The 27,968-nt window shown below is 43.7% G+C and overlaps 1 protein-coding gene across 1 annotated transcript in view; it reads right to left on the reverse strand.

Moving 5' to 3' along the window:
• Positions 1 to 9,849: 9,849 nt before the first annotated feature.
• Positions 9,850 to 27,968, reverse strand: part of ephb3a (eph receptor B3a) — a 39,305-nt gene continuing 21,186 nt past the window's right edge. The window contains exons 7-15 of the mRNA XM_085390214.1: positions 26,012 to 26,168; positions 25,717 to 25,825; positions 25,356 to 25,408; positions 23,647 to 23,769; positions 22,722 to 22,969; positions 17,976 to 18,191; positions 17,537 to 17,686; positions 14,552 to 14,745; positions 9,850 to 11,615 (exon numbers count right to left, since the gene is read on the reverse strand). Coding sequence (XP_085246340.1) covers positions 11,504 to 11,615; positions 14,552 to 14,745; positions 17,537 to 17,686; positions 17,976 to 18,191; positions 22,722 to 22,969; positions 23,647 to 23,769; positions 25,356 to 25,408; positions 25,717 to 25,825; positions 26,012 to 26,168 — 1,362 coding nt within the window. The 3' untranslated portion in view covers positions 9,850 to 11,503. The remainder of the gene's footprint in view (positions 11,616 to 14,551; positions 14,746 to 17,536; positions 17,687 to 17,975; positions 18,192 to 22,721; positions 22,970 to 23,646; positions 23,770 to 25,355; positions 25,409 to 25,716; positions 25,826 to 26,011; positions 26,169 to 27,968) is intronic.

Consider the following 27,968-nt stretch of genomic DNA (forward strand, 5'->3'; position numbering starts at 1 on the left):
CCTCATCCTGTTTAATTTAAAGCCAAAGAATTTCCATTTCTGTTTGTATAAATGCTAAATGAAGGCCTGCTTCCTCGGTATCCCCCGCTGACTGATGTGAACCGTGGCGGCACATGAGAGTCAGCTCCATCTTAACAAATTCACTTTCCCCCTGTCACGTTAGCTCTAACGACTGACAATTAATGCCGAGGGAAGAGCATGATGCAAGGCGACACGCGTGCGCGGCAGATCGTTAGATTTTGAACGCGTCATCATGCGCTGACATGTTTTGTGTGGCTACTTGTCAGCGGCTGGTATAAAAAGTTGACTCTGACTTGTTGTTGTGAATATGCTGGAGTTTATATGGGCTGCATGATGAATAGCTGGTGTCAGGTGTTACCATGGGGATGATTACTTGAAAGCAGCCAAGGCAGTATAAGCATTTGGGATTTCTAGCCAACCCATCAACTGCTTGGCAGGCCATTTATTTCGAATATACAGGTAGTTTCGGGCGATAAGAATCAGCCTGTGTGTGTGTGTGTGTGTTTGTGTCTCTTTGTGATATAGGCAAAAAAAGAAGAAGAAAGAAATGGCACTGAATTTCAAACAGCCTCTTGCCATTTAATTACAAACCCGCAGTGACACCCATCACTGTCAGCATCGGCACCGCTGACCCCGGTAACGGGACGAGACAGTGTGACGCACTGGCTCGTCGCCGCTCTCTGCGCGGATTGCGAGGAAGTGTTTTTGCTCCTTGTCTCTCCTCATCTTTGCAGCGAACTGTAAAGTCGTCCACATGTAGGGGGAAGAGTCCCCGGAGCCAGTCGGCCTCTCGGCCTTCTCACTCTCGGCCTTGTTGCTAACACGCCCCACAGGCCACAACAAAAGCAGCTCTGAAAACAAGCTCTCAAAACTTTGACTGGCAGCCTGGTGATGCGATCCGCCCTGATGCTCCGCGCAGACACTTTGCAGATTCACTGAGATAGGAGTTAAGCTCGGGAACCACCAATCCCTTTTGGTCTTCTTTTCTTTTCTTTGCCAATTTGGGACATCTGCTCTGAGACCACAGCACTGCACACCCCCTCTACGTTTACTCAAAAGCCTAAAGTCGGTCTCTTCCTGCTCTCTCTATCCATAGCCCCTCTCCTCCCCTGGTGGGGGATTTGTGATTCAAACTGGGTTAAGGGACCTAAACCCCTCTATCTCATCGGCAAACATACAAATGCATAATCTGCTCTTTCTTTCCATCCATTCACATGCATGCTAATGATCTCTGCTGGCCTCTCTTTTCACACAGAGCTCACTGCTTCAGGGCTTTGAAACACACACGCCCTGGCAGTCAGATGTGGTCTTTCACATGCTGCATCGGGCTTGGTTTTGTTTGTGTTTTTGTTTTCTTTATGCTGGACAATGGAGATTTGTTACAGTGTTCCCTGTGATGTTTCATCTCATGGCAACGTGACAGCGCAGTCACGGCCTCTCAGTCAAACACACAACTGAGCTGTTAAATGTTAGATCCTTATCCATCACAGATAGCAGCTAACAATTTAGGAAATACAGTTATTTGTTTTTGTGCTTAGATGGAGAAGCTTGTCATCCATGTAGGCCTGCATAAAAACCAAGCAGCAACGCCTGGAGCTAAAAAATTAAGTCCCAGAGTTTTGCTGCACTTCCTCTAGAAGTGAGTCCCATTTACAAGTTAGCAGCATTAAAAAACATGTTTACAGCCCAGTCCAAAAAATGGAGGGTTAAAATTGTCAACATGCCGTGTTCCTTTTGAAGTGGGAAGTCGGAAATCTTGAGTTCCAAGTCAGATTTTCTTTTAGCTAGAAGGCTCTCTCAAGCTGGGAAGCCGCACGACTTTGCTGTTCAGTTCAATTCATTTCGTATAGCGCCAATTCACAACAGTCACTTTATATTGTAAGGTAAAGACCCAACAATTATACAGAGAAAACCCAGATACTACTCCTTATCAGAAAGCACTTGGCAACAGTGGGAAGGAAAAACTCCCTTTAAACAGGAAGAAACCAATCCAAGAGAGCTGCAATAATACTGGGCAGGGAGTGTTGTTAAGTGAACACAACAGTTATTGTGTTGCATTATGAGTGGATGAATCACTTTAGCCTGCTAGCTTGTGGACTCTAAAACCAAGTGGGTTATATTACAGTGGCATTGTATTGTCAATGTCTTATATAAAGTATATCAAAAAGTCATAAAACATCTACTGATTATATTTTTATTCATGTAATGTAACAGGAACCTTTACTTTTACAGTTAAACGCAGTTAAAGTTGTGTTATTTTTAGGTTTTAGAACCTATATGTCACCTGTAATTTAACATTTATTTTGAAAGTCTTTAAAAAATGATAAAGCATGGTTCTGTCTTTTACTTTCCAATTTCTAGTATGCCCGGCAGCTTCAACATCCTTTCCCCAGTATGTCCACTATCCCTCCTCTGCACATGCACACATAATGGTAACCTTCCGGGCTTACGAAGAAATAAGTAACATAATAGGAGCCTTATTTGTTTATCTTGCCAGATGGAAAAGATACTTGACTTCAACATGTAGCTGCACTTAAAACAGCATGCACTCGTTTTTTACTGTGCATGCAGAATATTGTGTGGCAATTGAAGTATCTAGTTTTCCTGCCAAGCTAGGGTGAATAAAGCGTCACACGTAACAGACACAATCAACTTTCTGCTAGAGAGTGAATAAGCGTGAGTCTGAAAATGTTTAATACGGCGCAGCTTTAAACTGCAGCGATTTATCCCCAATCCCTCCTCATCCTTTACATTTCCTCCGCTCCTAAGTCTTCCCTCACTCCCTTCCTCCTCCTGACCTCGTTCGCCAGCTCTGATTCCCTTCAAACTGTGGCGGCTGTGGCCCAGAGATCAGCAGCCCTGGCAGCAACAGTAGTGGAACGGGGGTGGTGATTGTGGAGGTGGCGAGAGAATGGGAGGGGGGGTTAGCAGCTAGCAGGCACTTTTCTAATGCACATGCATCCCGTCCTTCAAACCCAACAGGGTACTGACACCCGTTAATCAATGGCTGGGGCTTCAGAGGCCATTTAATGGCTCACACTGCAGAGATAGAGCCAGAGACTGGCAGAGGTGGGGAAGCCTTTCTGTGCACAAAATGCACTGTCATGCTAATCACCCGTCCCTGCAACACTGAGGGCTTTTATAGGGAAAGTGCTGGGAGGTAAAGGCGAAATTGGAAAGCATTATTTACTATCCCAGATGTGCATGTGTGTGTACGTGTGAGAGTTTCTGTGTAGCTCTTTTTTAATTAAATGTGAACAAATCATTTGAGGGGAAAATTGAATATTTCTGTAATGAGATATTCTGCAGCTCCCCATATATTTTTCATTAGGTGCGAGGCTGCAGCTCAGATTACAGTTGCATTTAGCGCCAGCTGCTTTGCAGAAATGTTCAGATATAATGGGCTACTTGAAGACCAGGGTGAGGGATTATCTTTAACAAGATTACAATAATCTGGTTACAAGAAATGTTAAACGTAATCCATTAATTTGGATTAAAAGAAGACGAATGTCACATAACTTTATAGCTTTATAATGAGTTTCAGATTTCAGTGTTAAATTGTGGGCAGATTGGGAAATTCTGTTCATTTTCTAAAGGTTCTTAATGATGAATTAGTGTCTATCAGTACGGAAAATTTCATGCCTAGTAATACTGTTGAAATACGGAATGTGTTGCCGAGGCATTTTTTCATTTTAATAATAAAATATAACTGCAGCTATCAAACAGACCTTTAAGGATTTTTCTTATTTTCTGTCATACACAGTCAAGTGAAAAAGAAAGTCCTTCACAAGACTCTATGAAGTGAAAAACTAACTACACCCGACTGCTTTCATAGGAATTAAGATGGTAAGTAGCAGCCAGGTGCTGCTACTGTGAACACCTCAATAAAAGCAAAAGTTGTGTGGTCTGGAGCATTCAGGTTTGTAAGGTCACAATCTTTGCCGGAGCAGACATCCCAGCAAATTCCCAGCAAAACCCAGAGTAACATCTCAGACTTTCCAGGCCTCAGTTAGCATGTTGAATGTTAAAGTTCATGACAGTACAATTAGAAAAACGCTGAATGTGTACAGCTTGTTTGAAAAGGCTGCCAGGAAAAAACATCTTGTCTCTAAAAGAACATGGCAGCACAGCTTAGGTTTGCAAAGTCACATCTGAAAACCCCCCCACAAGACTTCTGAAAGAATATCTTTCAGACAGAGAAGACCAAAGTGGAGATATGTATAGCACCATAGCACCATTTGTATGTATAGCACCATATTTAGAGAAAGCCAAACACATCATATCAGCACAATGGTCTCATGCCAACTATCATGCACGGTGGGGGAGGAGTGATGGAGTTTGTCTTGCAGCCACAGGACATGGGCACCTTGCAGCAATTGCATGCACTCCTCTGTGCTGATGTTTTGCAGACACGTGGCTGCTAACCACTAGGGTTGCCAACCGTCCCTTAAAATACGGAATCGTCCCGTATTTCGAAACAAAAGTACACGTCCCGTATTGAGCTAATAAGGGACGCACTTTGTCCCGTAATACAGTGAGAATCAAAAGTAGTCTATAAATGTTAATGGAATTAACGCTTTGTTGGAAAGCATAATTCCCAGCCCCTCTCCTGCTTTGTGACCAATGAGCTGACAGCACACTTATGACAATTCGAGTATGACAATTCAGATTACCGCTCATCTCATTGGTCGATGAAAGGTCGCTTACGGAGAAAATACCGGAAGACAACAGATGACCACAACAAGAAGCATGGCCAACAGGGAAACAAACGCCGACACGGCGGTGCAAGTCTCGGACGACAGTACACCTAAAGCTGGGCAAACACTGTGCGATTTTTTCAGTCACGTTATTCAGCTCCTGCTCAAACTGCACGATTGACTCGCAGGGGTTAGAAGTTGGTAGGTCACGATGCAGGTCTCACACTATACCGCCCGATGCTCTGATGCGACCTGAGTGCTCACACTGTGCCTCCATAACATGAAGGTTATAACAGAAAATCTGTCACTCTCCCTCTCTGTCTTTCACTCACACAGACACACCACCACCATCAACTTTGCTAAATTGCTAATGAAAAACATGATCAGGCAGCTGTGAATGAGCAGCAGTGTAAATCCAACTATTTTCACGGTTGTTGTGGTCGTGATAATTTTGTGATGCCACATCGAAAAGGCTCGGATGAGCTTTCCAAAGTTCTACAAGTTGTGCCTCCATCGCTTGTGTCCAGATCACACGCTGCACAGCTGTGCTGCTCCGTCTTTTTCACCAACGTTTACGTGTTTGCGCGTGAGCAGTGTGAGCGGCTCACGAGCGATTGATGATCGGGAGCTGCTCGAGGTGTTAATCGCTTCTCGTTACCCCACGTATACTACACGATGCACGATGAAGGCCAAAATCTGGCCGATCACCAAATCGGTCGCACGACTCAAAAATCGGCTCAAAATGGGCCAAAAATCGCACAGTGTAAGCCCAGCATTAGAGCAGCAATGTTTGTTCGCTCAGAGAAAGAAAAATAGGCTGCAAAAGTACTGGGAGGAATGGGAAAAGGGAAACACCTGGCTGGGAAAATACACCATAACACCTTTAAAGCGCACTGCACTGTGTGCCGGCGCACTTTTTCCATAGGCATGCTTCTAGTGGTGGGCACATGAAGAACATGAGGGGTGTGAAAGCTCGGGGAACCCTTAACCAATTTCTTGTCCACCAGGCCACGGCAGAAGCAGATATGGTATGTAAACACTGGTTTGTTGTTTAAACCCTCTGGTTAAGGTTAATATGGGCATGTGCAGTGAATATCAGCGCTATGTGGCCAGAAGTGTGATAATATAACTTATTTTGTGTAATAAACAACTGCAAGGATAGATGATTACAACAAATAGATCACTAATACATAAAAGTAATACATAGATGAATAATGATGATGAGTTATGATGCGTAATCATGGGAACAAGTGGGTTTACAAACCTGATTAGCTTTAGAAAAGCTGAAATAATACCTCAACTGAAGCCAGTTGTACTAAATGCACTAAATGTGCACAGTTACAAGAATGATTTTGTTCTATTGTTTTCTATTAATTTATATAATTTTAAGTTAAGCAGGACAGAGTTCTTTTAAAGAAAGATTTACTTATATTCTCAAAAGTTAAGCATGACAGGCTTCTGTTTAAGAAAGAGACCTGTTTTACTGTGTTAGAGTTGTCATTTTGAGCTAAAAATAAATGGCTAAATGATCATTTGTTTCCCATATGGTCATATCACAAAGAATATGCATCTGCTTAAATCAAATTCAAGTCAAATGGTTAAAAAATAATTTCACACACAAAAAAAAGAGCTACCACACTGGGAAGGGTGAAGACAACTGGGTTGCCCGGCCCTGGCCACGAGGTGTCCCTTATTTATTCTTCAGGGAGTTGGCAACCCTACTAACCACATGAGACTAACTTCTGTCACGCAGGCCTTGTGACCAGTCCATGACTATCTGGCAACCACATGTTGCTGGGAAAAAAATATGTATTCTCCAGCTGGGTGGTAAAATCTGTCTTGGGTTTAGTTGCTAGCATATTGCTGTGGTCATAGTTTGAATGGTAGTGAGTCTTATCTACAAACATCCAGCTGCTCTTCGAGGTGCAGTGAAACTGTGGAGAGCATTTGCCTTCAACACATTTTTAAAACACTTTAAAGACAAACCTCAATTTCTGGTCTGTGTTGGGGTTTTTCAAGCTTTGCTATTGCTCGGCTAGTAGTTAGCAAGCATTTGCAGACAATCATGACAAATTACAGGGATATTACAGGCAGCCATTGCAAACTGCTAGCAACCAAGTCAATAAGCAGGAGGTTTTTAGTGCAGCACCTTTTTTTGCAACCAATTTCACTCACCGACAGTCAGAAACCTCAAGAAACCACCGCCAGGAAGTCGGGAAATACATATTTTTCCCTAGCAACCGGTCCTTGTATTACGTCTAGTATGGGTGATGACTCTTGAGCAACGAGCGCATGACGTAACGTGAGAAACTTCAATACCAAAGTATGTGAGGCCATCTGCTCGACAGATAAAGCTTGACTGCAAGTGGGTCATGCATCAGGACAATAGTCCCAAGCACAGCAGCAAATCTGCAACAGCCCAGTCAAACTCCAGACTTTAACCTGTCTGAAATGCTGCAGTGGAACTTTAAGAGAGCAGTGCATGAATAAATGCAAATTCCAAAGATGTGTGACACTAAGAAAGTAATACAAAAAAAACTGCTGCTGTGAAAACTTCCCTTTTCACATGGCTGCTATAATCTTAGAATAGTTGATGTTCATGATAAAAATATCCAGAGCTTGACATAATGATCTTAGCATGTGTACAAGTAATCGCTGTGAATGAAAGCTCTAATTGTGCCATCTCAGACATTTTTTTCTACTTTTGGATCTGTATGATGTCAGTAAGAGCACATATCCCTTATATGGTCATATCAGAAGCCCCGCCCACCTCCAGTTCTGTTTTGTTTACTAGGAGCAGTCAATCAGAGGCAAGTCTGAAAGTCACCAAGACTCAGTGTGAGATAAGAGATATGAGATTTTGCTCTGTAAATCATGTAAAGCTCTTCATAATAGGCCCCCTTGAATTTTTTATTGCAGATGGTGGTGCACATTAATAATATGGACATGGATTAGTCAAATCTACTACTGCATGATATATATATGTACATACAAACAGGATATAGCTAATCCGTTTAACTATATAATTTGAAAAAATCAAATCAAAGCCAGTTTTAGTATAAAGAATATATATATATAAATTTTGGGGAGATGAAAAGTTCTTTTTTTCCTTGACTATCATATATAATTAATGCAGCACATCCCGTGCTTCGTGTCAGTCTTACGCCAACTATCTTATCCTCTTGCACCCATTCCTTCATTTCGCTCGCTTTACACCCTTGACACTCTGCTGTACAGTATCAATTAAAATAGAGCCCGTTTTACATCCAAATGGCTGCTGAAAAGACTTTGATTTCCGTTTGTGCTTGCGGTGCAGAGATGCAGAAATTCCTCCACGCAGAGAGTGTGAAGAAACAGCCAGCAACAACTCGTTAAAAAGCCCGAGATTTCGTCTTCTTTTTTTGTCCTTTGTGTGCGTGTGTGTGTCTCCTCACAGTTTTGGCTTAGTGCTGCATGCGCTTCACCATAAAGAGGGTAGTTTTCCATTGATGAGCCGGCGCAGGCGGCTTCACCACCACCAGCAGCAGCAGCAGCAGCAGCAGCAAGCAACAGCAAATCACTGCTCTGTTAAAAGGCCCTGATGCGTAGCAAACACTCCTGCCAAGCCGCCTCGCTCCAAATCTGCCTGCTTGCAGACCCCCTGTAATTGGAGGCATTAAACTTGCTTTGGACAGGATGGCAAATGAGTGCTTTGAGCTTGGAAGAGAACTGACTGCTGCATTCAGAAGGGCTACAGCAGTAGATGCAGCTAAATCTGACTAATCGCTGCCAATCCAGCAGATCTGAGCGTGAGCGACGCGGGCGTGTTTGTAGTGAGCCTGTGTGTTTGTGTGTGTGTGTGTTATTTTCATGTCTTCTGTGGGTCCTGTCTTGGCTGGTGTTCTCGTGTGATTATATACATCCAGTATAACGGCTGGGCTGGTGTTAATCTTTCAGTAATCGTTGGGATCGCTGCGGCGACGCAGCGATTTGATGTTGAACCGCAGACGGTCGGGGTTAGCGATGAGCAGCGAGCAGCCTGCGAAATAAAAACCTGCCTGTCATCCTGCCACCGCTTCCTCAGCTCCCCCCCCCTCCCCTCCACGGAGCACGCTCATTAAAATCTCTGTGAGGAAGCGTTTCAGCTGATGGTACAACAAATCCAGATATTTTCCTTTAGGTTTGCTGCCGTCCTGCGTCGTCTATCAGGGCCCCGCAGCAGCTCTGCTGTGATTGGAAGGGACGTGAAGGCTGGTTTATAGTGAGCAGCAGGCTGAAGCGGCCTGCAAAAACTGGAAACGCTTCAAAGGTTTTGATGATAAACAGGATGCAAATTCTCACTTTTGACACCGTGTCAGATCTCAGATGTAGCGGTGAAAACCAAGAGACCGTGATTAAAAGCAAGGCCCCCCCCAAATGCAGCTTCCCCCCGACAGACTTCCTCCTCTGCAGGCCCGTGTGCAGAACACTGCTCCCCAAGGTCGGGCATTTCTATTTCTTTGTTTTCCTTTTTTGATGTATCCATAAAAACCCCACCACAAAGCATCTATCTACCTTATCTACCTGAGAATCTGACACACTTGATAAATGCCACGGGGCTGTGTGTTGACTGCTGTGTGCACATCCTGTGGGAGCTGCAGAGATGATTAGAGAACATGTGGAGAACACGGCAGCAGTCTTCCCTTTGGTGGCTGATCATACAGCAGCAGCCTGAGCTGTGAGTCAGAGATGGTTAAGTATGAACCCCCCGACAGTCGAGCTTCCTCTCAGTCAATAAAAACAGTGGGTGACAGCTTCACTCAACCGCGGCAGTACGCAGGGACCTGGTTTGTGTCCTGGCAGACAGATTAAAGCCAAATAACGCTGACATTTGGTGTGAAGCCAGATTAACTTTGCCTCCTTGAAGCCTCTCCAGCAGCAACAGAGACTGCAAAATCCCCAGAATAGTCCTGTGGTCTCGCTAATTGGCGAGCTGTGCGGACGGGGCTTTGATTAATCTTAAATCTTAATTCATCCAAAGCCGCTGTGATATTCCGACCGAGGAGGTAAAACACGCTCGCTTCTCGCCTAGTTTCATCCCACGGCTGGATGAGAGGAGGCCGGGAACTTCGGCCTAGTGAACCCACGGAGAAATCAAAGAGAATACCAGAGATCCATTTAATAATTTATTTGCATATGATTATCGTAAAAATACTGAAAGAGAAATGCTTATTTTTGTTCTAGTTTTTCTGGCAAATTTTTTTCTTCTTTACAATCTAATACACCTTTACTTGCACAGGAAAAAAAAAAAAAGAGTCTGCCCTAACAGACACATTTTCTTTCAGCGTGACATATAGTTTCAGATATTTAATGACCATTTAACTGTAATTTTCCTCTATTTGTCTGCTCCTCAACATTAAACAAACAAGCATATAAACGAGGGTCATAGAGAGGCCAAAGTCAGGTCAGATAGTTGTAAATGCCGAGCAGGTTGGTCTAATACAAATATAGTGTTATATACAGGCAGTCGTTTTAATAGGAAACTGCGCTGAGAGCCGGCGTGCTGGAGAAAACACGTGAGGAGAGATGAACCAGCGAGCGGTCGATTTTACATCCGTGTTTGTAGGTCTGGTCGCTATTAAGGTCACCAAGCTATCATCTGGATAACGACCTTTTAGATTCACACTGACCTGCAACACCAGAGTTTAATGTACAACACAGCATTACCACAGGCGCTTTTAATTTGAGGAAAAAAAAATCCCCAAATCCAACAACAACCAAAAACAAAATGAAAAGACAGGCCCTTGAACATGTCTGCTCAGTGGGTTTAAAGGTAATGTACTCTGTGTGAGCAGAACTATTGATTCCTAATTCACCCATTCATGTCTGTCTGCTTTGTTTATGTCAGAAAACAAGTGATTAAAAAAAAAGAAGGTAAGTCCAGGTAGGAATCACCTCTTCGCCAGATAATAAGTTAGCATTCAAAACAATGCGTCCGTGAGTCAAACAAGATTAAGAAAAAACGTGGACATTAAAGCCCATCCAGCAAGATGCCGACAAAGCAACAGTTAAGGAGGACCGTTATTCATCCTTTTCTCGTGAAGACGTTTCCACTTTGGCATGCACATGACGTGTCCCGCACAGTGTCAGCTACGCCTCCCCTCGGACCGAGAGAGAGACGGTGTGAAGACTCGGATGCTTTGTACAGGTTTTGTAACGTCTCCCGTTACACACGGAAGACGGTTTTTAAGAGGAAGCGGATGAAAAGTGTGTAGTTCTTTTTTCTTGTTTTACAGGAAAAAATAAGAATAATAAAATTTGCAAAATGAATGAACATATTTGGTTGGGTTTTTTTTCTTTTAAAAAGAAAAGGAATCGCTGATTGGAGAGATGGTCCACAGCTGTCTTTGAGCTGGTTTTAAGCAAACGATTGCTTTATCTTGGCACTGTTGCATCATCTGCGTGAAATTGCCCGCCCTGTCCTCAGTCGGAGGGTGAAGAGAAGGAAAAGACTGATTCCCCAACCAGCAGAAAACACATGCAGACATGCAAACACAACCTGAGAGGGAGCAATAAGAAGTCTGGCTTTATGTCAACAGTCACAAATCCACAAGTGTCAAGTAATGAACACACACACTGGAATGGAGAGTTCTCTTTAAACAGACACTGAGTCTCCAGTGGGAAAGAAATCTCCAGATTGGTCCTCTTTCGCTGTGTCGCCGGAGCTTCCATCCTTTTCATTTACTTCTTCTTCTTTTTTTAAATTTATTTTACATCAGTTCTTCGTCTCAAGAGTTTTTAGGTAGTTTTTAGCTAGTCCTTCCAGCTCACACCCTGATCGGGAGAGTTTGGCTCATCTGTTGCCGAATGATTTCCTGACTGTTGTCCGGACTCTTCCTGTTGTGTCCCGGCAGCGTTCCTCCCAGCCGCAGCAGGTCCCTGCCAACACAAAGCCACACAGGTCAGCGCCAAGTTCACGGCCACTTTAAACAAAAGGTGCAACTCATTATCGCGCCACTAAGTGCTCTCGCTGAAGGTGGATAAAGGCCTAATCCATCTTGGTGTCAAGCGTAGCTAAATTCTGCAGAGTCTATACACTTAAATCTCCTGGTTATGGACAATGAAAAAATACAGCGCCAGGAGAATGAGCTCAAAATTGCTGATCCGGAGATTCATCTGCTATAAACAGCATCCAACTCAAATGCCAAGCCTGAATCTATTCATCGCATTTCCAGTTTTAATAAAAGTTCAACACATTTCTCGGCTATCTTGGAAAAAGCCCCGCGAGCCTCCGAGTGTCCTTTGTTCCTCGGCCAGTGTCCTTGTTTTTAAGGCCCTCGTGGCACAAGATACTCCACAGATAGCGCTGCATCTCATATCCTCTCTCTCCCTCCGTTATCTGCCCCGACATCACTGAGCAGCCAATGGCAGGTGAGCAGCAGCGAGCGTTCCGACGGCTCGCGCGCGCACGCGCAAACACGGGAGACGCTCTCTAAATCATGCTCTGACAACATGATCCGTTCCCTCTCCTCCTCTTCCTCCTGCTCCTTCTCCATCTATATCTCTAGCTGCTGCATACAGATGAGGCCATAAATTAATCATTGGCATGTCATCGGAACACAACAACAGCACAACATGCATACACACACACACACACACCCATTGCCTTCCTATTTGCTCATCACAGCATTGGGTGCACCCTCCCCTGATGCATTAAAAAGCTCATTAGCAACCTAATTAAACACATTCCTCTCTTTTAGCTTCTCCTCAATCTCCCTTATTACTCACACTTCATCACCTCCTGCTTTTCCACATCAGCAGCTCTGGCTGCTGTCTGTCCTATCACCTACATTCCAGCATCCAGCCAAGTATAGGGGGAATTAAACTGAGGTCAGCCATTACATTTCCACACACAATTAGCTTCGCCGAGCCCAAATCCTGGCATAAGAATCGCCCTTGGGGCTCAGTGTTAGAGTGAAATTGTGAGCCAAGAAGCTGGCATCAGACCCGGATCCTCTGCGTACAATTTCTGCCTCATGTGACTCTGAAACAGGGTGCCATCGCCGACGTCAGAGGCAGGGGCTCGAGGACGTGTGCTCGTTTCGTTACGCATCGGTTAAGATGTAGGGATCTGGTACGTCTTAAAAGAAGTACTAATCATTAAAATTCAACAGTGAGAACAAGCTCGAAATCGAAGACGGGCGCCTACGAGTAAGCGAAATCTTTACACGTCCACGGGAAATGTCAGAGTCCGCTGTTTGCTCGCAAAGGCCTTCAGCTCAAAGAGGCATCCTCCAAGTCCCCCAAAAGCATAAAACAAAACCGAAGCCAACAAGCATGAACCCTGTTGTGCCTTTCCTTAGGCCAGCCATAATTTTCTTTACTGTGACATCTCATTCCCACAACCCAGAGGCGCGGCGCTGCTCGTCCCTGCACCAGTCTTCATCCTGCACTTCACAGCCATCATATGCAATACAGAGGACAATTTCGCACAAGGTGAAAGAGAAGGAATTGCATCACTGCTTCCTTGTGTTTGCACTATTTCTGCTCTTATTGCAGAAAGACCTCAAAAGCATTTTATGCCTCGGTTATACATCAGGTGCCAAGTCTGCCACAACACAGCTGGTATTATTTCTAATTAGAGTCCATGCTTCTGCATTTACTGTAAACTCTGGCTGCTGCTGCTGTGACCCAGGAATCCTCAAAACGGACACGAGCTGGATTCTAAATTTGCAGCCCCAAACACTCGTTTAGAACTTCCTGTGCATGGAAATCCACTGATATTTTATTTATTTTTTCTGTAGCAGCTACCAAGAAAAGTAAATTCAGCGAGTTTCTCTGAAGAGTTGCTAAATCTCGCGGAAAACTTGCCAAGGTGGTGACAGTGAAGCGCTTTGCTCTTTCCACAAAGGACTGAGACGCAACACTTTTCTAAAAGCAACACTCTCCATCCACTTTGCAACTTCTCTTCATCTACTTTAACATTAACTTCAACTTCAACATTGATCTTTAGCTAGAAAAAGAGAAAACTCTGTCTCAAAGTGCTTGCTGGGTGGTGGGAAAGTGTCTGAAACCTCCAGCCTTCCAACAAGGTAATCAAAGTCTGTGATTCTAACAGATCTATACCATCTCTGGATGGAAGAGAAAATTTAACCGAACTTACTTGTCTTCCTATAACCGACAGAAAAACCATACTGAAATCAGCCCGACTCTGACATGTCACATGGACATCTACTTTAAATTTATCCTGCATATACAGTTAGATTTGAAGAGCAAACTTTCAGATTTAATTCAAGAGGTGTTTACTAAATATTTGAATGAACTGTTCAGGAATTGCAGCCATTTTTATACATAGCCCCACATTTTTAATTGGACGTTTGACTGGCAATCAGTTTTAATAGGCGGGTGAGACCGGTTCCCTCCTTGTTATTTCATGGTAAATGAAGAAAACATAATAAACAAAGTTCATTAAGAGGGAAGAGAGGGAAGCCATCAGTTCACTGAAAAACAATCTGGTACTGTCAGCTCAGCAAGACCAAAAGTGAACTAAAGTGGATGATCGCAGAGTTATTTACATGGTTAACAGAAACATCTTCAAAACATCTAAACAAATCAAAAAGAAAAAAGGAAAAAAAAACAACAACCTTGAACTAGTTTTTTCAATCACTATAGAGGATTCACAAAGTGCAAACCACTGGTTACACACAAGAAACAAGAAGGCCAGATTAAACTTTGTAAGGGAAAAATCTAAAACAACCTGCACAGTTCTGAAAAAAAAATCTTTGGACAAATCAAACCAAGATGAATTGACTGTTTGCCTTAATATGCAACTTAATATGCACTGCAACAAATCAAGGACCTAACTGTAGACTCACCCTGAGTAGGTGCTGGTCACCACCTTGAGGCTTGCGGCGTTGCGAAGCAGCTTGTCCAAAGTGCTGACGATTCGGGAGAATTTGGGCCTCAGGTTTCTCTCCTTCATCCAGCACTCCAACATCAGCTGGTGCAGCACCATGGGACAGTCCATGGGTGGGGGCAGCCGGTAGTCCTGCTCTACTGCTGTCATCACCTGAAGGCAAAGGAAGTCAATCTTAACAACTGGCTTGTCCACACAGGGAGTGTTTCACTTGTTGTGCATCACTTTGGTAAATGGCCTGTATTTATATAGCGCTTTACTAGTCCCTAAGGACCCCAAAGCGCTTTACATATCCAGTCATCCACCCATTCACACACACATTCACACACTGGTGATGGCAAGCTACATTGTAGCCACAGCTGCCCTGGGGCGCACTGACAGAGGCGAGGCTGCCGGACACTGGCGCCACCGGGCCCTCTGACCACCACCAGTAGGCAACGGGTGAAGTGTCTTGCCCAAGGACACAACGACCGAGACTGTCCAAGCCGGGGCTCGAACCGGCAACCTTCCGATTACAAGGCGAACTCCCAACTCTTGAGCCACGATCAAGAGTTGGGAGTTGGGAGTTTGAAGCTGACAGTTTACTCCTGACTGATGAATGGTAATCCTCTCATTTATTTACAATATCCAGTATGCTGCACTCTCATTGGTAGTCGCTTCAATCACTCAGCTCTAAGTTGAGAAAAGTTTATACTGGAATTGTCTGTCTAAGTCTGGCACTTAAATAATTTTAACCGTGCACGTAACTTAACGGTCACAAAAATTTGTATCTGTAAGGTAATTTTGTTTGAGTCTCCACTAAATACTGAATGAAGCTAAAAGCAATAATATAGTATATTTGATGTCAACACTGACAAGGGTTTTATTACAAGTGTAAGATGGTGTAAAAAACTAAGGTGTAAACATGTTTCATCCTCAGTGCTTGCCAAGCTGTCTCCAAGGTAGGAGAAATGTGACCATCAACCAGTTTTCAGCCAGTGGGAGGGTACACCGACATCGCTAAAGTTAGCTAGCTAGTTAGTGCCAACGCTAGCTAGCAAGCTAGCTAACATTGGTTTGTTTTTGTTTTTGTCAGGTATTAATGTTATACTTGTGGCATGATTTGATGTTTGTGGATGCTGAAGTGTCTTGATTAGGTCTTTGATGTAAAAAAGGGTCGGAGGCTTGACGAGTTGTAAAGTTCTGCAAAATGAAGCAGCTAATGTTGATAATGGTCATTAGCTACAATCGCCATTTTCAACAAGCGCATTACTAGCCGTCTTTGGATTTGAAACAACACTACCCTGTTCATGTACTATGCAAAAAGTATTTTGTACTATGCAGAAGTGTGCTACAAGAGATAACTGAAAGAATACACCATAATAATGTTTAAAATGTTTAGGCTGTTAGCATTTTAAGAGGAGAATACCATTTGTTTTGCAAGTTTTTGATCATTTGCTAAAGAAATCTGAAACTTGTTTCAGCTATTACTCTTCATCCTTTGTATACTTGTATGAAATTTTAATGGAAACGTATCTTAGAGTTTTCAGAAATTATTGCATTAAGGGATAAAGTTGAGGGGTCTCTGAAATCATTAAATTTCCTTTGAAGACAAAGAACACCAATACATTTGGACACATTTTATGGCAAGCTTTCTGATAATTGTAAACCTGTCTCACTCTGGTCCATAATCATTTCCGCCACAAACACATTCAAATGAAGATTACATTTGAAATTTGCTATGCTAAATAAATATCAACCCAGAAGACTGTGCATAAGGATTTAGGCAAATTTCATGTGGCGCCTCTACAGAGTGTTACCATTTGGCTCTGAATCATTCGTATTATGCTCATTCTGTTTGGCCTTTGTTGTTGTGGTGTGAGAATAATCGGCAGTTCCTGTATTATCTCCTGCATTAGACAGTTCCTCAGCTCGTGCTGTCACACATTCCAATCTTTCTTTCAGCGTCTTAACAAAACTATAAAAACAATATTCTCAAATTTGTCACTTCAGAACTGGCATGATTGATGGGAGAAACAATAAACTGGAGGAAGAACACGTTGGCTCACGGATGCGAGTTCGCCTAGCAACTGCATTTGCCTCCGTAAGCTGCGTATGGGTTTTAACTCCCCACAACAATAAAAAAATTCCATTTGGGAACAATAAAACATTTCTGCAGCGCTTCTCGTCTCCCGCCGCTTGTTCTTTGATTTTTATGTCGTGCTTCTAGTCTGCGAGTACTTCTGTTTATATCTCGTATTTGTTGACTCTGTTGCTTATTGAGCGATGACTGTGGCACAAAGGCTATTGGGAACAATAGTGGGCTTCTACTTTGATGCTTTCATTACTGCATGTGGGTTCTGTTGTGAAAGTTATACATACATTACTGCCATTTTTCATTTCTGATCCTTTTTTTTCTCCTTTGCTTTATTGGTATCAGCGTTATAAGTCGCTTTTTTGAAGCTCAGTACAGAGCAGATATTCCTCAGAGAGTGAAGTGGAGGTGTACACATTGCTTCAGTACTTTGTTCAGGGAGGAGGAACCAAGAGATTTATTTTTTCTTTCCTTCGAGCTCACTGCTGCAGTTACAATGTCTGTGCAGTGCAGATAGCCTACAGGTACCAACACACGTAAAGAAGAAGGAGAGAAAAAGCCAATCCTGAGTATGCCTTTGTAAGTGTGAGGAGGGAGGCTTTGCAGTATGGATTTGTAGGGGGGTGGGCAGGCCAGGGCCGTAAATAAGGTGGTAAAAACTAGAACATAGGCACGCAGCTGCAACCAGCATCTGCAGTGAGGAGATAAAGACAGCAGAACAGGCCCGAGTCCAACATGTCACGCTGGAAATCAAAGCCACAGCAGCCTGGAGAAACTCTCAGCCGGCCCTAAACTTAGACATGAAACTCCTTCCATGAGCTTTCAGGCTATAGATATACGTTTTCTCGTGAGACTCTTGTGCTGACTTACATCCTGGTTGCTCATGTCCCAGTATGGCCGCTCTCCATAGGAGACCACCTCCCACATGACGATGCCGTAGCTCCATACGTCACTGGCAGAGGTGAACTTCCTGAAGGCAATGGCCTCTGGTGCTGTCCACCGAATGGGAATCTTACCGCCCTGCACACACAGACAGAGGGGGATGGTATCAGCACTCTGAAAGATACTCCAATCCTATAAGCGCAGGCACAAGCAGCAGCACACAAATGCAAAAAAAAAAAACAGCAAATGCAAATTTCACAGATGGTGTCGTGCGCCAACGTAAATATTGGCACACGTGAACAGTCACACATGCATTTATGTGTACATGTGAAACAAGTGAGTGGGGATCGAATTAAGACGCCCAATTAAACAAGCACAGTGTACACAAACGCACAGCGGCACACACATTCACGCGTATTTGACCAACCAGAGAGCTTGTGTAAGTGGGGTCAGCGGAGGTGTCGTCCAGAAAGCGCGACAGGCCAAAGTCGGAGACCTTGCAGACCAAGTTGCTGTTGACCAGGATATTTCGGGCGGCGAGGTCTCGGTGAACATAGTTCATGTCTGACAGATACTTCATGCCTGCAGCGATGCCGCGCAGCATCCCGACCAGCTGTGTCATTGTGAAGCGCCCGTCGTTCAGCTGCAAGCAAGGAAAAAAAAACACACATGCACACAGTCAGAGATAGAGGGGGAGAAGCGGGGAGGGTGCAGCAGAGGAGGCGGTTAATGAACAGGGAGTGGAAAATGAGAAAGAGAAAAGATGTGTTGAAACAGATGATAGGGGCGAGTACGGGAGATAAGAGGAGAACCAGAGGCAGGAGATCAGTCACCGAGGCCACGTAAACATGACATCTGTCATAGTGCTTCATGGCTCCCGCTGACAGTCACTGACAGCTGACCTTTTCATGCATGCTGTCCAATTAGCTGATTAATTAGAGTCTTTACTGTCATACTAAAGCTGGTATGGCTCGCCATTGACTCAACAAAACAATATAATAATGGGAGCCAAAACACTGCAATCAAAACCAGACTACTGCAGGTATTTTCCCCTCATTCACTGACTGACAAACTAGTAGCAGTTAAAGGCTGAACATGGCTTTGCTTTTTCTTCTTCCTGTTGACATGAGAATAAAATCAGCTCGTCAACAAAATCACTATGTCATGTTGCTCAAAGATCATTTGTAAAAAGGGCAAAGTCCTCGAGAAGCAGAGATTTGCCCTCTCGTGCAACATTTGAGAAGCATGAAAGTAATCTTAGATGAGGGCTTTCAGGGTTTAATTTACAATTCTCCGCATTTGTGACGCGTGTCACATACTCGAGATCGCAATAAATCAGCGCTCCTGACTCGCGAAGGCGCGTGTACCCTGATGTGTGGGAGCTGAACTAAAACTAATCAATTAACCAGTTAAAAAATGATCTGAAATTTCTGCAAAATTGAACGAAGCTACGGTGGGAGGTTTTCTCTCATGACCTGAATATCTAATCCGAGCGAAGGGAGTCACAGGGGTGGGGAAAATAAGAATTTTTTTCTCGACATAATCAATTCCTTCTTTGGCTCCGCGATGAGAAAGCAAAGAACACAGGACGTGCCATCGCAAACCCATAAACATCCTGCCTTGTAGTCTGCACACTCCAATGAAGTCTGACAGGCAAACAAGCCGGGATGGATGGATGTGTAAACAGCCGTGATTCATAGCAGGCCTTCAAAGCCACGGTGGCATGAGTGCATGTGTGTTATTTCTGTGTTTCTATAAAGTTTTCTACATGTGCATATGTCCACATGTCCGGGGGGGAGTCTGAAGCTCCACTGCGGGTGACACGCTTGGACAGTTTGTGCATGTGTGCGTGCACATGTGTGTGTGTGCATTAACTCAATAGTTTCCTTGTTAGAGCAGGACTCTGAGTTCCTCTGAGTCACAGGCAGTGTGACACTGGCGAGAGAGCGGGGGTGAGGAGAGCACAGAGCAGGCACTTTTTCTGTTATCTGTAGGACAGCTGGCTGAGAGGAGTGGGTGAGAAGGAGGGAAAAAAAAAGTTGGCGTTATCAGTTCATTATTTATAAATTGAAAATTAACTTGAAAATTGTGAAAGTGTCCAAAATGCTTAGAAAGGAGACGGCGAGTTGGCTTGATGATTGACAAACGAATAAAAATGACGAAATACAATAAAAACATATATCCTAAAACCCAAAGATTTTATACATAAAAACATCTGAAATCGTCCGCAGTAATGATACAGATGATTACTTGATAACTAAGATTAGAACCAACAAATGTTATTTTAACTGAGCAACTGAGAGAAAGAAAAGAAATCAGAGCCTTTGATTCTGAAAAACAGACTGTAAAGAACAGGTTTAGAAGATCTCCAAAAAGTTGATTCTGTTCATCTGGACGTAGCGTTTTGTGGGAGAAACGTTTCGTCACTCATCTGAGTGACTTCTTCAGTCTCAGCTGACTGCAGGTTTCTCCAATCTTATAAACAGCCCACTGAGGAACAATGGGCTGGGAGGTCAGTTCCTTAATTCCCCAACTCTCTGTGAATGGTACTCATGACCACTGATCAGTGGTTGTTGATCAATGGTCATGAGAATTTGCATAATTAAGATCAAGGAACTGACCTCCCAGCCCATTGTTCCTTCAGTGGACTGGTTTCAGTCATTATGCAAATGTACTGTTTATAAGATTGGGGAAACCTGCAGTCAGCTGAGACTGAAGAAGTCACTCAGATGAGTGATGAAACGTTTCTCCCACAAAACGCTACGTCCAGATGAACAGAATCAACTTTTTGGAGATTTACTTTCCTGGATGATTGAGCATGCATCAAGAGGTTTAGAAGATATTTGTCACTATTTTCAGGTTCATGTACTTAAAAAGTGCTGCTGCACAAAGTAAATCTAAAGTATTTTAATGATTTGCCTAAATTATTGACTCATTAATGTGCACATCGGTTTAATGTGGCAGCTGGACAGGAGTTTAATCACCGATACCCTGCTGAAATGCTTTATATATAATAACACAGCATCATATATTAGTAGATTTACAATCTAAAATCAGCATATTTATATCATATCAGTGTTATCAGTCCGATCTAGATGTTGGGTAATGCAAGCTTAACAGCACTCTGGTCTGATAGCATTCGTGGTGTCACAATCATATTGGAGTGTGGCTGTCACCGCCCAATGCCCCCTTCCCTGTATCGAAATGTAAACCAGCTAGCCCCCGCTCGCTAATTTCTGGCACTGCCGAGGTTAGCTGAGCTCAGTAACCCACTCTTAAAGAACCGTTAAAGTGTCACCAAACATATTAAGTTCAGATGAATAAGTCGGTCTCTACCGACTGGTTGGAGAAAAGCGTGGAAATCAACTAGAGCCAGCCGTTCATCGCCAATACGACGGTAAACTTGCCCCTCATGTCAGCGGTTTCTGTAAAGCTACTTATTCAGACAACATTTATAAATGTTATTAATTAGTTACACAGCGACTAAACGTAAAAAAGGAACAAGATTTTGAGTGATTAAATCTCAGAAGCTACGACTGATGAATATTTATCATTTATTCCATCTCGACAAATAATTATCAAAACTGATTAATTCCCCGCTGATCGAGAAAAGGAAGTGAGGGCTCTCGTGTGGAGCTGCAGCTATTATTCTTATTGCTGATAAATCAGCTGGTTTTCAGGTAATTAATGAATCCTTGTAAACTCCGATAGATCTTTCACAGAGTCAGAGAGGACCACGTCAAACCGCTTCTTTTTAAAACAAATATATTAGCACTCTAAAGTCCAAAAGGCTTTGAATTGAGAACGATTTTAAAAAGAGATCAAATTGTGCTTAACAATTAACATCCTGAAAACTGAAAAAAGTGAAATTTTTGATTATTTTATTTTGTTTGAAATGCACAATATTAACATGTACATAAGTATTAAAAGTACTGCATTGATAAGTATTGAGAAGTTTGAAATTCTTCTTAGATCTGGCCACTTGACCAGTCCGAGCGATTGGGGTAGAAGGACCTTTTCTGCAGCACTCCACCAATCAGGCCTGTTTGGTAGAGTGGCGAGACTGAAGGTTACCCGAAGGGCTTTAAGACCATGAGAATCAAAATACTCTGGTCTGATGAATCAAACATCGAACCCCTGGCTTGAATGCCAAGCATCACATCTGGAGGAAACTAAGCATCACCTGGCTAATACCATCCCTACAGTGAAGCATGGTGGCGTGCTGTAGGGAAGGTTTTCAGAAGCAGGAAGTGGCAAACTAGTTAGGATCAAGGGTAAGATGAATGCAGAGATATGCAGCCTAGATGATAACCTGCTCCAGAGCGCTCTGGATCTTAGCGTGGAGCAAAGGCTCATGTTCCAACACAACAACAACCCTGAGCACACAGCCAAGAGTGGCCTTGAGCAGCTTCAACAAAGTACTGAGCAATACTTTTTTAAACTGTGTGACGAATTCTCTTTAAGAGAGAACCGACATCACACCAGGCATCAAACCCACCGAAACCAGCTCGACAAGCTGGTCAGTGTCGCCTTTCTTCAATATCATTAACAATATCCCCCGAAAACTGCTATTAATACCAGCATCAGAGCATTTATTCATCGCAAGCATGAAGAATTGTCATTTAGTCAAAAAGCTGCAGTAGTCTTCTTCACAGTACAGCCACGCAAGAAAACACATTTTATTGGATGTAAATGACATGTAATAGTCCCCACGCAGCTGGAAATGTACCTTGTGACACCTCATTTCTCATCCCGCCTTTGTTCAGCGTTTTGTGTAGGTGGTCTGAACCAAAAACTCTGATCACTAATGTATTCTGCGGTGGTACAAAGACTCTCTAATACACTGAAGCAAACCTATCCAAAGGTCTGCGTGTGTGACAGTTTTCCACCAGGAGTTTGTGCACGGGAAGAGCCTGTCAGCATCACTCAGTCACGTCAAGCAGAGACACTATGCTTGTCTCCCGGCGTTATATTGCGCATTTAATCTCTATCACTCAGCAAGTAAAGAGCCTCGGGGTGTTTTACAGAGAGTAAAACATTCTGATAACCCAGAGGTATCGTGAATGACTGTGTGTGTGTGTGTGTGTGTGTTCCTCTCAGCTTTGATGCAAACAGAAAGCAATCTTTTTTCTGTCAGAGGTGTTGGGCGGCGCACGCCTCCCGCCAAGCTTACCCTGAGGAAGGAATCGAGCGCTCCGTTCTCCATGAATTCGGTGATGATGAGGACGGGGCAGCTTCGCGTCAGGACGCCCTCCAGACGGATCACGTTGGGGTGGTCGAACTGACCCATGATGGAGGCCTCGGCGAGGAAGTCCCGCCTCTGACGCTCGGTGTAGCCGGCTTTCAGCGTCTTGATCGCCACCACCATCTCCCTGCGCCCGGCCTGCTTGAGACGCCCGCGGCACACCTCGCCAAATTCACCTGGAGCGAGGAGAACGAGGTGGCGAGAGGAGGGGTGGGGGGTGATGGAGGTGGGCAGGGGTTGAGTGAGCAGAGGAATGAACGGGGAGGAGGGGTGGCGGGAAAGAGAGCGTCAGGGAGAGTGCGGGGAGAGGAAGCGTTACTGGTCGGACTCGGGAGTGAGTTGAGGGTCGACTTCGACTGTGGGAGAGAATTAGAAAAGAGAAGACGGGGGTCGCTAGTGGGGTCAGGGGTCGAAGATGTTGGGGAGAGAGGGAGTGACTGGTATAGATCGAGTGTGCAACCTGGGAGGGGTGCAGGGAGACAGAGGGTGGGCGAGGTACTTGAGGGTTTTGCATTTGGTGCCTGAGTACGAATGTTTACAAGGGAAGGAAAGACAGAGAAGACAGGAAGGTTGAACGAGCGGGAGCAGACTGTCATTTGAGGTGAAGTTAGGACACAACATGCTGCTGGAAAGACAAGAAAGAAAGAAATAAAGGAAGGAGGGGCGGAGAGCTACAGAGAAGTCCTTCCCACCCACAGCTCTCATGTGCACTCTGAATCCTAACCTTGCTCTCCCACAGAGGACTCTCTAACAGAGCAGCGCCCGGCCTTGATGGCATACTCTTGCTCAAATAAATGTTTAATAAAGGTAAATTATTCTGTCCACTTGGACAAAAAACATCAGGGTTCTTTACCTGCGCCGATGACTTCTTCTATTTTTACACAGGAGATGTCTATTTCTTTGGCAAACTCGTGGACTGCGTCATTGGGGTCCTCGTAGGTGAAAGGGTCGATGTACACTTTGACCCCCGGAGAAACTAAAAAATAGAGAAAAATGGAAAAAATCTGCATCTTTAATGTCGTTCATATGAGTTCATCTGTTAAAAGCAAAGCTTTGAATACGGCAACGGCTGAATAATATGAGTGAAATCAATGCTGCAGTATAAATAAGACATGTTCCTAGCTATGCTGTGTTTGATCCACGGATAGCAAAGCCAGACGATGAATCCACACTGATTCATCTCAACAACTTTGTGGCGAACTGCTATGAGATTCAGCATTCGTGTAATGAAAAGGATAAATCCTAATCCTAAAGATCGGTCTGACTTTTCTTCTGATGCACGAGTGGACATTTTTTACAGAGTGGCCACATATTGAATAAGTGAATCGAAATATGGCTGCAGTGAGAAGATTTCTAACATACAAAAACAGAACATAAGATATAAAACACGGAAAAATCCACTTAATTCCTACATGAACATTTACACTGATGTAGGAAATTGTAGGCATCTGCCCACATGTGAGTTAATCCCAGGATCAGGTCAAAATTTAAGGCCTAATCGTGTAATTTCCTTCTCGACACATACAAGGTTTTAATAATCACACCACATGTTATTTTCAGAGACCTTATAGTGCCATCCTGGGAGCACTTCTCTCTCAGACTGAAGGTTTGCTTGTGGTTCCTACGGTATTTAAAAGAAGACTGGGAGGCAGAGCCACCGCCACCGCATCCACCACTCAGCATTTAATAATTAGCTGTTATTCATCTCTGGCTCTCTTCCACAGCGTGTCTTTTATCCTGTTTTCCTCCACTCATTCCCAACTGGTCATGGCAGATGTATGCCGGACATTTTCTTCCTTTTAAAAGGGAGTTTTCCCTTCCCGCAGTTGCCAAGTGCTGGCTCATAGGGCATCGTATGATTTGGGGGGTCTTTAATTTATAATATAAAGCACCTTGAGGCGACTGCTGTTGTGATTTGGTAAAATTGAATCACTGAGTTTAGTTTATAATAACTGCAAGTGACACTATTGTGCTCAGACAGAGACTCACAGCACAGCAGTAGATTCTTAGTCCTGTTCTCCTACTGATAGCGCCTTGATTAAGATCTGTGCAGCGAGGCTGATGTTTTGCATTAGAATCTATCAAACCTATCAAAACAAAATATAGTTAACAAACAATTCATTTTGCTTTATTTTTGGCCTTCAAATGACAGCATCCCGTCCACAGGCAGACAGAAAAGTGGAGAACTTGAATGACATTGGGGAGCTTGCAATTCATGCCATGTGTGTTTCAGGGGGAAAAAATAGAAACCAAACAAATGACTTTCCGCAGACTGAAATTTCATCAAGCAAAGACCTCGGAAAAATGTTGCATTAACAAATATTTTACATTTCAGTGTGTGGGCAGCCCCTCCTCGTCCAGTGTGGAATTATTTCCCGCTGCGCACGTATCTACTTCAACTCAGATGATCTGTGTGCTCGGACCTCCTCCGAGACAACAGGGAAATGTTTTCCTGCCTCAAACAGGTGATTGGATAATTGATTGAATCAGTGGGCTAACTGTGCTGGCATGAGCAAAAGTAGCACAGAGGAGACGGTTTCCAAGCTCAGCACATAAACTTACTGTATTGCTGCAGTTTCTCAGTGTACTCCAGCTCTGACCCGCTGCGCTGCTTCCTGTAAACAAGAAGCACATGAGAAAAGTCACATTGACATAATCAGCCCTGGCCAGCTTTCCAGGTACAGTGAATCAAGCTAACGTCTAACTGCGCTATCAGATAATCACAGGCTGAGGACGAAACTCCTGGCAGCACATCTGCTTTTTCCTTTCTTTGTTTCCCCTCTTTTGGAGCTGATTTGTAGCGGCTAACAGTTTACATCCTCTGAGAGCATGTTAAAATTTAATGAGCGTCTTTGTTCAAAGTCTAACGGACAAAGTGAAAACATGTAGTTCAGCCTGTCGGTAATGAAAATCAAACACTTACTTAAGGCAGACAACAGCGATAACCACCAAGGCAACAATGACCACCAGACCCGCGGACGCCGAGCCGATGATGAGAGGCAGCTGGTCCTGCACGGACTTCTGAGGGTCACCTGGGCCACGGAGACACACAAATGAATGCATAACAGCAGAGAGATTAAAGGGTGGCTCGCGCTGCATGCATAATGGCTACCAATTAGGGCAGCCATAAAAACTATCAAGTCTGAACCCTCATTAAGAGAACCGCTGCAGCAGATCATCAGGAACAGACGGTAAAGTGGGAGAGAACGAGTCCGTACTGTGGAGGCTGGTGCTGAAGTCCATGGGGTTGCTGTAGCGTCCATACCCAGCAACGGTGCGTGCTCTGACCTGCACCACGTAGGGCGTGGCAGCCCGCAGCCCCTCCACCTTGGCTGAGCTGTGCTGGGAAGTTACAGTGTGTGACATTGCCTGGCCCTGAAGGAAAAACATAAATATTAAATATTAGTGCAGCAGGGTTATGTGTCTCCATCTTTCTATCCTCGCTTAGCTTCACAAACTAATATCATACTTTGAAAAAATGTCGTGTCATAATCTTCTTCTTAGGGATTAAAGGATGAATTCATTATTCGTGGATGTGCCAGTCCTTCTTTTTATTCTAACAGACTAATAAGTTTTGCTCTTGCTGCTTTCTTTAGTCTATTACAGGCGTGGCAAACATACGGCACGGGGGCCAGAATTGGCCTGGCGAAGACTCTCATCCGGTCCGCTGGAGAATGTGAAGGAGGACATACACACTGTGGACTTAAATGAGTTTGACATCCCTGGTCTGACCAGCTGGTTTTTTATTACTAATAAATGAGCCATTGCTAGCTGAAGATTGGCAATTTTCTTCTAGCTTTAGTGTTATAGACCCTTTTACAGTTTGTAAACAGTGATTACGTAGGCAGTAAAAGAGTCTGTAGTTCTTTTTAGTATATAACATTATCCTGGAAGTGTCACTTGTGACCACAGTACTTGGTGTTTAACAAAAATTGCTGTTATGTTTTAAATTCAGACGATAAGTGTTCTTTAAAACAAATACAGCTGAAGATGAACTCATAAAGAAAGAATCAAACCTGTGCTGATATTCAGTGTAGCAGGAGTAGGTCTTAAAATTTTAAAATGACTTAGCATTTTCCTCCCCTGGCTCCTTTATCTGAAAGTCAGCAGATTTTTTTTTTTATTGGGCTTTTTCTGTGAGACGACTGAAATACGGTCTGCAGTTAATGCAAGCTTTAGTGGTAGTCACGTTTTGTACTACAACATAGAAAAATCCAAGTTAATACCCCTCTTGTGTATTCTGAAACTGTAACCAACCCAAGCCAACACAGAGGAGCCAAAAAAACTACAGCTTCTTTAATGGCCACTTGAGGCTTGCTCTAAAAGTGACTCAATCTCCATAGACACCCATGTCAAAATGTCCAACTTTACAGCATTAAAAACACGTTTACAGCCTGGCATTAAAAAAACAAAACAGTTTGGGCCTCTGTGGATAGTTTCCCTCTTTGTTATAACTGTATCCACCGAATACTGGAGTTGCATTAATACAGTTTATAGAAGCAGCTGCTGAACAAGCTTGTTAGTGTTTGCACTGTTAGCACTGTTCGAACTATGGCATCAAAATAGTGAGATTTTGGAGACACATGACCTCTAACTACTTGACTAACCTGACTGTCATTTGGACAATGCAGGGTCAAGCGAACAAGTTCCAGTCACGCAGGCCTACAGGCTGGTCAATGACAAACACTTGTGTATGACTGGGTGGAAAAAGCCTCCTTGCGATTTCTTTGGCCACTACTATGTTGCTGCAGTCGTAGTTAGAAATTGAAGCGACAGACATGTGTAAAAACACTGTCCAACTACACTCTGAGCTGTAGTGAGACTGTGAAAAGAGCAACACAACATATAGACAGCAAAAAATGCAAATTGCAGGCTGCACTGATGAAGCTTTTACCTAAAAAGTGAAAAATGTTTTGTGATTTGCATCGTGACTTTTCTTGTTTTACTGCTGCTGTTAATGATTAAAGCAATTGCTAGAAAAATTTTTGTGAAGTATCTTCTTTTCAATCGATTTCAACCTTCAGGACAGGGGCGCCACCAAGGGTGGTTTCAGGGGGGGCACTGGTCATCCCCCCACAATTCTCCTGTCTGTCCAGGAAGGCCCTGGCATATTTTTCCATATATTTTTTTGGTTGTTGTATCACATCCAGGGTTTGGGTGTGACGCATTGGAAAG

The sequence above is a fragment of the Rhamphochromis longiceps genome, linkage group LG18, assembly GCF_057381845.1.
Source record: "Rhamphochromis longiceps isolate RC_006_pf linkage group LG18, R_longiceps_female_GT1.1, whole genome shotgun sequence".
In the NCBI taxonomy this organism is placed as follows: domain Eukaryota; kingdom Metazoa; phylum Chordata; class Actinopteri; order Cichliformes; family Cichlidae; genus Rhamphochromis; species Rhamphochromis longiceps.